Raw genomic sequence first — 12,689 nt, forward strand, 5'->3', positions numbered from 1 at the left:
CAAAAATGCATAGCATAGTAATATATTCTTCTTCTGCCTCTTAAAAATATAGTATATGGCATGTTCTTGAGTGGGCCTCTGAAACAACTAACTGATTATTAGGTAGGGATGAATGGTAGATTAGCCTGTTTCAAGCCCTTAGCAAAAACAAGTCTGCCTTGACCCATTGATGTGCAATTTTTTAAGGAAATATCCTAGAATATTTACATGCTTTTGGAGACGAAAATATGTTGTACTCATTGGTTGATTACTAATGAAATGACTTGAATCACTAGCTTGCAGATCCAGTGCTTGACATATTTTATTTTCTTCAGTCACCCATTTGACAATTTTTTTTAAAAAAAACATCATCCAGATTTCAGTAAGGAGAGATGTGGTTTGAATTTTTGCAGATTTAGTCTTTCCAATTCTTGCTCACAGATGGGTCTTCAGTAACATCCAATATTACATTGGAATGTGCTACAAATTGTCCCTCAACAAATTACAGCTTCTCTACATTAGAAGATTACTTCACGAATACGATCTACTGCTGCCAAACTCACTTCTGCAACGAAAGACTGATTGACTGTAAGTAGCTGCATTCTTTTAGATTTATATATCTCTATGTATCCCTGAGCATGAATAGCATTGAGGTTTCCCATTTCCCCATTGGTTGCTGATAGACAAATGATACTGTTCCAGTGCAATAGCCATCTTCCTAGTTTACATGGGAGATGATTAGAATCAGCATCACCATCTGTGTCTCAAAGGGGAAGCAAGTGTCCTGTCTGAAGCACTTATTGACAAAGAGCTTCAAATGACCCCTGGGTGATTCTTCATTTATTGGGCGATTGGGGAGCGATAGAGAGATGAATAACCACTAAAACATCTGACAGTGGGTGCCATTTGCAGACCAGCGCGCAGCACTCCCGATCTCCCTAGAGACAAGCCGGTTGGCCTGAGCTGGCCTGCCTTCCAAGATTCGCGGACCATTGGGGTTCCTGCCAAACCCCTATTTAAACCAGTCAGTCTGTGGTGTCACTAAGCGCCAGGCCAAGTGAGCGGACCGCGAGTGAGAAAATTTCATTCCGGTCTGCTCTGGGGTTTTATAAGTGGGGCGGAGCCAGCGTGGGACACACAGTTGGTTCTGGAGCTTCACCCACCCAATCCTCTCTTAGATCTCTTCCTTTTGTGGCAGTTTAACCATTTTCCTTCCATGTTTGTGGGTGTTGCTACCGTCTTATGATGGTTGCTGTTGAAGAGCCAGGAAGGAATTGTCCCTGCTCCGCAGGTTTCACCTTCCCCGTAGGAATTATCACAACACTGGCAGTTTTAGGCCTTGGACAGAAACCTTTAGTCATCATTCTAGGGGTGGGGGGTGGTGACTCACCCCTCCTTGCGATGGCGTTTTCAGGGTTCAGGACTTGTGTGAAGGGGATCACTGGCCATACACTGGTAGGTTGTTGGTGAACTTCCCAAAATTGTGTGGAGAAGTGGGGGCTGGCTATGTAAAGATGCATTTTACAATGCCCCCTCTGATCCAATTAACTCTGCTGTGCCTCAGTTCCCTGGCTGGGGGGCTGAGAGGGATACATGCCCAATGCCTAAGCCAAAGTTTCCTACATGTGAAACTGTGGATAAAGTTGTGGCCATTTTGATCATAATAAATGTTGACGTGTATGATTCATTGCTCTGGGCCTGTCTCCTAGGGGAGAGGGGGGGTCTCCGCCTGGACACACAATACATTTCTTCCTTGCTCCCTACTAGCCCAACTAGAGTCTGGAAAGGGAGACTGTGACCTGGGAAGTAGCGAAATTGTTGTCAAGAATATATGTGTGACTAATGGGTGGCAATTTGTATTATTGTTTTATACGGTTCAGTAAGTGAACCATTTCTTTCTTTCTTCGGTTTTTGGAGTACATTTTTGTTGTGTGGAAGGAGTGACAGGCGATAGGGGATGGTGACTTGAGTAAGAGATGCTGGAGTGACTGGGCAGATTGTGTGCATTTGTGAAACAGAATGGGATCAGTGATAGTGACTGAGTAGCAGGTATTTTATTATTTGTGTGAATGTAGGGCCATAATTTCAGTGTAATGTGTAGTGAGTTGGGAGATGTCTTGGCAAAAGGGTCTCTGAAGAGAGGGAAAGGATCCCTGAATCTAAATATATCTTATTTTTATTTCTTTTGAGATTTGATTGCTTTATTGCATTGCATTGTAGTTATGTGTAAAATTGCTTTTTATTTTATTGTAGTTTCACAGTTTCATACACACACACACACACACACACACACACACACATTTTTAATTGGCAAACCACTTTGAGACTGTATTGTGGTATATAAAACATATATAAATGTATTGAATACAAATAATAATAATAATAATAATAATAATAATAATAACAAGCTGTATTTACTATTTTAAAAATGTATATATCTATATGTAGATATTTATGTGTATACCCTTCAGCAATAGGTGACAGCATAGTTTACAACATAGTAACAAAGTAACAAACAACATAATGTAGGGCTGCCAAACGTCTGGGTTTTCCCGGCCATATCCATGTGTTTGTGAGAGGGTGGGGGCAGGAGATGTCCCAATATCCTCTCAATAAATGTTGGAACATATGCCTACCAGGGCTGAGCCTGGCTCACAAGTGGGTGGCCTACCACCTGAAGCCTGTCTGGCTTCTCTCTCCCCAACCCAAGGTAATAACCAGATCTGCATTGTCTGCTTGATTAATGCAACCCTCTGGCAGCATTGTAGAACCAAGGCCTTGGAATTTTTTATGGAGATATATGGGCTGAATCCATGTATTTATTGTATGGATTGCTTTTGGCAGGGACAGGATATCTTCTCAATGGGCTAAGGTGTCCGTTCTATGATGCTTCTGGCCCAGAAGATTGTCTAAAGTTGAGAAATCTTAGATGTCGTGGTGATGAGACTCGATGCTTTGAGTTTGTCCTTGTTCACAGTAAGTATCACTGCCAACAAATGTGAGGGAGATTAGAAACACAGCTTGCCAGGGTGGGTTGGTGGCTCTCTTATTCTGTTTGCAACTTCCTGCCAGAAAAAAAATTTCATGTTTTGTGGGGAAAGGCAGGGTTTTTCCCCCTGAACATATTACAGTATTATGCAGTATATAGTTGAGCCTATGGAGCGGTGATCCAGCATGCAATATTGAGCCTTTCTCTCTCTCTGTCTCCCCATCCCAGAATGTGGATTAAGCCTCTCTTGCATAATAACAAAAAAATACACATGTGACCATGCCTCTTTCTCTTTACCAAATGACAGTTCAGTTCCTGATAAGGTTTATAGCGGCTGTGCCACCCCAACTTTTTGTGAGTTGGCTAGGACATCACCGTACAATGACTACCTTTCAGGTACTATAACCAAAGCACGATGCGGTGATACTCTGCCTTCTGGAAAGAAGCTGAACAATGAAGGATAGTTAGGAGAGAAGAATGTCTCCATCATTTTGGATCCCACCACTTGCAGCATCGGTAGAGGTGGAGATTGCCTCTCTGATGGTGGCTTTGCAGAGTTTCTGGAATTCAGAGGACTCCTGTGTCTTTTATCTGGCATTTGGTGGAGGCTGAATGGGATGCAGGGCATAGAGAAATGTGGGGCTTGGGAGCTATGTCTCATGATATGGTTTATGGGTTAATTTTTCCTTCCTTCATCATCAAAATAAACTGGTGTGGCAAATAAAATTATGTTGTGTTTCTGAATTTATCAAATTTACAATATTTGGCAGTGGTGGCAGTGAAGGACAGAGTCTTTAGAAGGAACCAATGGATAATTATTAGTTAATAAAATTACTAATAACTAATTGCATTATGTTTCTGGAAGCCCAGGCCAATTTTCCAGATTTTCCTGAGAATCAGCAGCATAAAATTCAATGAAAGGGGATAGAGGTATCTGTCCACAATTTCCTTTGCGAAACAGTAATAAAATGAACAATGACTCATTTTGTAGATTTCCTCACTTCATCATCATGAGGAGGATAATGGTATAATGTTGTTATCTAATTGACTCTTGAAGCTTAGATAATTCTCTTTGTTTCTTTTAAAAATGAGACTCTAACATTGGGACTCCCAGATGCTGGGAATCATGATGGAGGGGGCAGGGAGAGTGCCATTGTGACAGTGTCCCTCCTCCATCACCCATTTGGCCAAAAAATAAGTTAGTAAACATCATCTAGATTTCAGAAAGGAGAGAACTGATGAGAATTTTTGCAGATGTAGTTATTTATTTCCTCTCTATCACAGATGGGTCTAAAATACATGGCAAGGATGACATGGGATGTGCTACAAATTGTCCCTCAACGAATTACAGTTTCACTACATCACAAGATTTCTTGTGATAGTGATTGTGATAGTGTCCCTCCTCCATCACAATCATCATCTTCTTCATCACCATCATCTTCTTATTTAAACATGTTAGTTGCTTGGTACCTGAAGGTCTCTAAGTAATTGTTGTTAAAATTTATATACCACCCTATATCCAGAGGTCTCAGGGCGGTTCACAGAATATAAAACCACAAAATACACAAACAAAGCAAAAACAAGCCAATAACTCCCCCAACACATTTTAAAACGGCATAGGATGCCAATCAAACAAAGGCTTGGTTAAAGAGGAACGTTTTTACCTGGTGCATAAAGGTGTATAATGAAGACCGCAGGAAAGCATTCTACAAATAATAATAATAATAATAATTAATAATAAAATTTATTTATATCCCGCACTCCCCAGCCGAAGCCAGGCTCAGGGCGGCTAACAACAATAAAATAGTACAACATTCTAAAATGATTCTAAAATCATTTCCTTATAAAATGGAGAACTACTACAGAAAAGGCCCGTTTCTGTGTTTCCAGCCTCTGGACCTCTTGAGGATGAGACACGTGAAGAAGGGCCTCAGAAGATGATCTCAGGATCTGGGTGGGTTCATATGGAAAGAGGCAGTCCTTGAGATATTGCGGTCCTTAGCTGTTTAAGGCTTTATAGGTCAAAACCACCACTTTGAATTGGGCCTGGAAACTAATTGGTAGCCATTGCATTCGGACTAGGATTTGTGTTGTGGTAAGAATTCACCTCTACACCACCTTGTTCGTTACCCAAGTGAGGAACAACCAACTTTTGAATAGACCACAGAACCAAGGTAACAATTTTCAAGTCTAGCATCCAGATTTAAGGTCCCAGCGTTTATTATAGCTATTGCAACAGGACAGAGCTCACTCAACTCAACGTGCCAGTTGAGAAGGTCTGCCCCGAGGCACCTCAGACAAAAGCTTAGATAGTAGTTCTCAAACAGCCAACAAAGAGTCATAAAACATCTTCGCATACATCAGGAAAGGTTAGATGTCTGGAGAAATAACACATTTATGGCTCCATACTGATATCTTCACCCCTCCAATGACCTTAGAGTGGCCCCGATGTGCCCAGACCATTTGATCATTTTAGGTTTTGGATGTCCAGCATTACCCTGGCAACCTAGCATTCAGTGAGGGAAGAGCATCATAAAATCCTCTTCCTGGGTCTCAGAAAACTTCTAAGATAGCTGATATATACCCTGGTGCTAAAACTCTTGTGCTAAAATATCCTGCCATTAGTACCACTTTCAGCGTTAGATAAGGAGACATGGAATGCAGTGTAGGAGGGAGAGACTTACAAATGCAGAACACATGAAAATCAAGCCTGATACATTTTTAATGTATTTTTTATTAAAGATTTCTTGCTTTACAAAAGTATGTACAATGTCTCTTTTTTCAAGTTACATTTTTTACAGATCAGTTTCATTTGTTGAGACATTAGTGTTACATTAGGAAGAAAAGGGGGGTAGAGGTAGAGGGGGCCATGGGGTGTGTGTGCGGGGTCGGGTGGCAATGTTTCTATTTTACTCAATGTATGTGTGGAGTTTTGTGTCAGCGTTGCTTGTGCAGATTCTCTTTGCTATTTGCTTGTGTTCCTTTGGTAGTGAGAGAGATTGGGGTGTCCAAGGGTATGGTTGTGGATATGGCCGGGAAAACCCAGATGTTTGGCAACCCTACATTATGCTGTTTACTTTGTTACTATGTTGTAAACTATGCTGTCACCTATTGCTGAAGGGTATACACATATATATCTAGATATAGATATATGCATTTTTAAAATAGTAAATACAGCTTGTTATTAATTATTATTATTATTATTATTATTATTATTATTATTATTATTTGTATTCAATACATTTATAGAATCATAGAATCATAGAGTTGGAAGAGACCACAAGGGCCATCGAGTCCAACCCCTGCCAAGCAGGAAACACCATCAGAGCACTCCTGACATATGGTTGTCAAGCCTCTGCTTAAAGACCTCCAAAGAAGGAGACTCCACCACACTCCTTGGCAGCAAATTCCACTGTCGAACAGCTCTTACTGTCAGGAAGTTCTTCCTAATGTTTAGGTGGAATCTTCTTTCTTGTAGTTTGGATCCATTGCTCCGTGTCCGCTTCTCTGGAGCAGCAGAAAACAACCTTTCTCCCTCCTCTATGTGACATCCTTTTATATATTTGAACATGGCTATCATATCACCCCTTAACCTCCTCTTCTCCAGGCTAAACATGCCCAGCTCCCTTAGCCGTTCCTCATAAGGCATCGTTTCCAGGCCTTTGACCATTTTGGTTGCCCTCCTCTGGACACGTTCCAGTTTGTCAGTGTCCTTCTTGAATTGTGGTGCCCAGAACTGGACACAGTACTCCAGGTGAGGTCTGACCAGAGCAGAATACAGTGGCACTATTACTTCCCTTGATCTAGATGCTATACTCCTATTGATGCAGCCCAGAATTGCATTGGCTTTTTTAGCTGCCGCGTCACACTGTTGGCTCATGTCAAGTTTGTGGTCAACCAAGACTCCTAGATCCTTTTCACATGTACTGCTCTCAAGCCAGGTGTCCCCCATCTTCTATTTGTGCCTCTCATTTTTTTTGCCCAAGTGCAATACTTTACATTTCTCCCTGTTAAAATTCATCTTGTTTGTTTTTGCCCAGTTCTCTAATCTGTCAAGGTCGTTTTGAAGCGTGATCCTGTCCTCTGGCGTGTTAGCCACCCCTCCCAGTTTGGTGTCATCTGCAAATTTTTTCAGGATGCCCTTGAGTCCATCATCCAAGTCGTTGATAAAGATGTTGAATAAGACCGGGCCTGTGGTAAAGCTTTGCCCCCAGGTGCCCCTCCCTCACCTGTCTTTGCTCTCCGGCCAGAACAGTTTTCTTGAGCAGGCTGGCAGGCGAAGGCTTTATTTTTTCAGAAACACAGAAACACAGGCCGAAATAACACCGGTAGGGCTGCCACCACTCCCTTTGTTCCGGGGAACCCAGAGCCACAACCCAGGGAGAAGGGTGTGTCCCTTTAGACTGGCAATTCCCCCCTCTACAAGCTGAATCCACAGACTTGCAGACAGAAATTCTTACGGTAGAGCGTAACCAAGCGTAAGGCTAGGATTTAGCTATTCCCCCGGAAAAGGCACAAATACCAAACAGGTTCTTCTTTAAAAAGTTATTTTAAAAGAATAACAGAAAACATGTTGAAACAACAGGCACCTCTTATGGAACTTACAGATAAGGAAAATAAAAATATTGCATAGTCTAACTAACTTACATACTCACAAAGACAAACACAGCTAGGATAGTCAAAGTCCTTTCAGGCATCCGCGTATTGATGGTGTTTGAAGATTTCCATTTCAAAAGGCGAAACGACGGCTATTAGGTGGACATCACAGCCAGGCATCTTTGCGGATTGCAATGAGCGATGGCAAAGAGCAACTTCTCTAACAATTCCTTGATCTTTTATTTACAATTCTTACTTGGCGTCGTAACTCTCAAGCCAACCATAAGTTCTAATTATTTTTTAAACTCACCAATGACCGGCTTGCTAGTCAATCAATCTACCCCTGTTGCAGCTGGGTCAATTTAGTATTCAAACCCAAATCAAGGAATTTCCTCCCTTACGTGGAAATTAACCAGATCTCCGTTCCCAAGCACTTCAAGGACAGATAACATCATTGGAGGGGATGTTCACACCCTAAGACACAGGTGTCGAGGCTTTCATTAAATCAAGGCTTCCTTTACTCCAATAAACCTTTCACGCCAAGGAGCCAGCTAGTCTAGGTTTTAAAGATACACAACTTCTTTCCCAGGGTCCTTGTGGCTGATGAAGTTCCCACAAGGCTTTGCTCTTTTTACTTGACCAAGGAATGATTTCTAAGCAGTATCAACTTTACTACACCCTCCCCCCTAAGATGAAATTACAGGGTCAAGTCCCGTAATTACATCCAACAAAAGTATATACACTGAGGTAGATTTCCCGGTCCAGGGGGTTCTAGCGGCTTTAAAACATACATAACGAGCAGCACCCCCCTAATCCGATATTTTCACAGTTTCAAGACAATAATTTCTCAGCAGAGGATGCAGACAGAATACATATCCATACTTCATTTAACAGATTGGTACATCCTAGATAAAGTGTCAGCAACCACATTGTCCCTTCCAGCGATATGGGTGACTTTAAACTGGAAATCCTGTAGGGCCATGCTCCATCTAAGCAATTTCTGGTTGGAGTTTTTCACTCTTTCCAACCAACAAAGTGGAGAGTGATCAGTTTGGACTTCAAAGATGGCACCCCACAGATAAGGACGCAATTTGGTCAGAGACCAGACCAAAGCAAAGCACTCTTTCTCTATGGTTGAATAATTTTGCTCCCGGGTTATCAACTTTTTACTCAGATAAACCACGGGACGCCAATTTCCCTCCTGATCTTTTTTGGAGTAGAACTGCTCCCAGCCCAGTCTGACTGGCATCAGTTTGCACTACAAACGGCCGTCTCTGATCTGGGGCCAACATAACTTGAGAGCTCACCAGGGCATGTTTTAACAAATCAAAAGCCCTTTGACACTCCTCCGTCCATTCCACCTTGACCGGCAAAGATTTCTTGCAAAGGTTAGTGAGAGGAGTTGCTAAAGTTGCAAAGTGATTGATGAACCTCCTGTAATAATTTACCAGCCCTATGAAAGACTACACATCTTTTTTCACCACGGGACGGGGCCACTCTTGGACGCATTGCACCTTGGCCTCCAAAGTTTTGATGTTCCCGGACTTCCGGGGGCGGCGCGAACGGCAATGGCGGTCCTCTTCTGAACGGGAGAGGAGGCTCCGCAGGCAACGGGTCGTCCGCTACGGCGAAGCGGAGACCCACTCTGGAAAACCCCAGGCGGCAAGAGCCTGGGGTCTTGAGGCTCGGTGGGCGCCTTGAGCGACCCTCCAAGTGCAGAAGGAACCCCGTAAGGGGCTCCGGAGCGCGGAGGGGGGTTGCGGCGCTGAGAGCTGTTTCACAGCCTGAGGAGCGAAGCCGCGCTGCTACTGTCGGTGAGCGCTGATCCCTTTTCCTGCTAAATTACGGATTCGGACGAAAAAGCAACTAACTTGTGAGTAAAAGACTGAGTCACTTGAATTTGAGACTTTAAAGGGAAAATTTAAATTGGCTTGAACTTGGCTGAAAGCGGAGAGACGTGGAAGCAGGAAGTCCGTCTTCCGCAGCCATTGAACTTGAAAAAAGCAATTAGCTGGAGGAGTGGAGGCTGAAAGAAAGAGATTCTAAGTTTTACAGATCTAAGCATCTATTGAACTTGCATCTTAAAGTAAAGACTTTAAGCTAAAGATTTGGGATTTTTACTTGCACTTGACTTTCCTCCTTTTATTGGATTACAAATTAGAAGGTGAAACCCAGAGTCAGGAGCTGCCTGAGCACTAAGGGAGCTGTCAGCACTGCAGATTTGGATACTGTATATTGGAACTTGAAACAATCTGAGGGTATTGAGACCTTTTAAATTTGAAACATTCTTTTTGGGGATAAATAAGCACTGTCTGCAACAAAGTGACTATTTACAAACTCTGCTAAATATTTGTACTTGAAGGTTCTTGGACATTAAATTAGACTCTGAAAGACAGATTAAGCTCCCTCTAGAGGATTGGACTAAAACAGTGACTTTACATGCACTTTTTACTTTCGATTCCCTTGCTGTTTGCTTGCTCTGGACCTTTCCATTCCCATGGGAATAACTCAGTGTGACCTTGACTGACAGATAACGTTGGAATGAGTGGCACAAGAAAAAGAGGGAGAGCTAAACAAACAACTTTAACAACTCTAACCTCAGCCTCACAGACACGTAGATCATCTGTGCCTACTTTGCCCTCAGAAGTGGAGGGAGAGGGCGAAGCAGAGCAGTTACAATTGGAAGATATGGCCTCAGGAGCATCTGTTTCTGTTCTAGACAAAATTTTTGAAAAATTGGAAGCTTTGGACAAGAAAGTAGATGCGCAATCAGCAAAGATTGACAAAAACACAGAATGTCTAAATAAATTAACCACACAAGTGGCACAGAATGCACAAGCAATTGGACAGTTAACGGAGGCCTCAGCAGAAAATCGGAAATTGACTGAGGACACTAGACAAAAATTAGAAAATTTAGAGCAAGAGGTAAGACCACTCACTAAACAAGTTGGGGAACATCAGATTTATCTCTCTATGATAGAACTGCGAAACCGTGAGAGCAACTTAAGGATTAGATCACTACAAGAGGCAGAAGAAGGACATCTAACTGAGTTTTTGACCAAAGAATTCTCCAAGTTCTGGAACTTGGAAGAAAAGGACTTTAAAATCGTGTCAGCTTTCAGACTTGGAAGATTCATAAAGAAGGAGAGGCCCAGAGACTGTTTGATAACATTGAGATCAAAGGAGGAAAGGGATAAGATTTTGGGACTACATTTTGTAAAATCACTGGAGGTCTTGGATAGAAGAATTGAAATTTATAAAGATATCCCAAGACTACTGCTTGATCTTAGAGCCGCCTATTCTGAACTTGTTAAACTACTAAGGAGCAACGCAATTCCATTCAGGTGGGAATTTCCCCAAGGAATATCTTTTACCTTTAGAGGGAGAAAGGTCAAAGTAAGAACACTGGAAGAGAGAGACAAATTCCTGTCTACATACGGAGAGGACCTTCAAAAAGGAATTGAACTACCTTCTGGGCCTGAAGCAACGCCAGTACCAACATCAGCATCTGTGGAACCTGAAGATCCTGAGAAGATACCACCCCTTGAAAAATAACCAGATAGTTCAGGATGTCTCTGCAACTGTTGAGCTGGAATATTAATGGTTGTAACATTCCGGAAAAAAGGAAGAAAATATTTCATATATTAAAAAAAGAACAATTGGACATTATTTGTTTACAAGAAACACATGTGACGAGGCTCCACAGAAAAGTGTTAATAAACAAAAGATTGGGCCAGGAATTTGTATCGTCCGACAAAGTTAAGAAGAGAGGTGTGGTGATATACGCAAAAGAGAGCCTGTCACCTAAATTCCTATTTAAAGATGAACATGGAAGAATTTTGGCTATTGAGATACAATATCAAGGAGAGAAACTGCTGATATTAGGAATTTATGCACCTAATGAAGGGAAATCGGAATTTTACAAGAAGTTGCAGGAGACAATGCTGGACTATCTAGACTATAACAACATCATAATGATGGGAGATATGAATGGGGTCGTATCAGCTAACATGGACAAGTCACAAAGTCAAAATGTTACAAAAGACGGCAGACTACCTAAAACCTTTTTTGAAATGACTGACAATATGGATTTGATTGACATTTGGAGGACAAAGAACCCACTAGGAAGAGAGGGAACATTCTTTTCTGAAGCCCAACTGACCTGGACAAGAATCGACCAAATATGGATTTCTAGAGGCCTGGCACCTAAGGTCAGAAAAGTGGAAATCTGCCCAAAGACCTGCTCCGACCATAATGCAGTAAAGATGGATATGACACTATTACCAACTGGATCCTTTAGATGGAAGATGAATGACAATTTGTTTAGAGATCAGGAAATTACCAAGAAGGCCCAAAAAGTCTTGAAGGACTATTTTGAGATAAATATGAATAATATGGTGGAAAAAAGAATAATCTGGGACGCAAGCAAAGCTGTAATGAGGGGATTCTTGATACAACAGAATGCAGTAAAGAAAAGAACACAAAATGAGAAAAAAGATAAGATTCTGGATAAAATAAAAGAATTAGAGAAAAAATTAAGAGTGAATCCGAAGTCACAGCCAACTCTGAGAGAAATTAAACTTTATCAAACACAATATTCTAAATTGATAAATCAGGAAATTGAATGGAAGGTTAAATTAATGAAACAAAAAACGTTTGAGTCGGCGAATAAATGTGGAAAACTGCTAGCTTGGCAGCTGAAGAGAAGACAAAGATTAAATACTGTTACAAACTTAGAGGTTGATGGAAAAAACATTCAGAATCCAGTGGACATCAGAAAGTGTTTCCAGAGATATTTCAAAAAATTATATACCCAAGGGCCGCAAGATGATGCTGAGATTAAACAATTTTTGGTAAAAAACGGACTATCTAAATTGTCACAAGAAAATAGGACAATCCTGAATTCTAAAATAACACGACAGGAGATCGAACAAGCCATCCAGAACATGCAACTTGGCAAATCTCCAGGACCAGATGGGCTGACCTCCAAGTACTATAAGACATTAAAAGACTATTTGATACAACCTTTGATGGAGGTCAGCAATGAAATTATGGAGGGGAGGAGGGCACCGGAGTCGTGGAAGGAAGCGTTTATCACATTAATACCAAAGTCGGAAGCTGAAAA

General features: G+C 41.6%; 1 protein-coding gene across 7 annotated transcripts in view; it reads left to right on the top strand.

Annotated features, from left to right (window-relative positions):
• LOC308484449 (uncharacterized protein) overlaps window positions 1–12,689 on the top strand; it is a 54,693-nt gene that overhangs the window by 6,559 nt on the left and 35,445 nt on the right. For 6 of the 7 annotated variants that reach the window (XR_013989918.1, XR_013989919.1, XR_013989920.1 and 3 more), the window contains 2 exons: window positions 421–567; window positions 2,824–2,955. The exons of the other annotated variant lie outside the window; for it this stretch is intronic. Coding sequence is in view for 1 of the 6 variants with exons in the window: in XM_081019414.1 (XP_080875540.1) it covers window positions 421–567; window positions 2,824–2,955 (279 nt within the window). In the remaining 5 variants the exon portion in view is untranslated. The remainder of the gene's footprint in view (window positions 1–420; window positions 568–2,823; window positions 2,956–12,689) is intronic. 7 annotated transcript variants of the gene reach the window in all.

This window comes from Podarcis pityusensis, assembly GCF_964106645.2.
Source record: "Podarcis pityusensis genome assembly, chromosome: 8".
In the NCBI taxonomy this organism is placed as follows: domain Eukaryota; kingdom Metazoa; phylum Chordata; class Lepidosauria; order Squamata; family Lacertidae; genus Podarcis; species Podarcis pityusensis.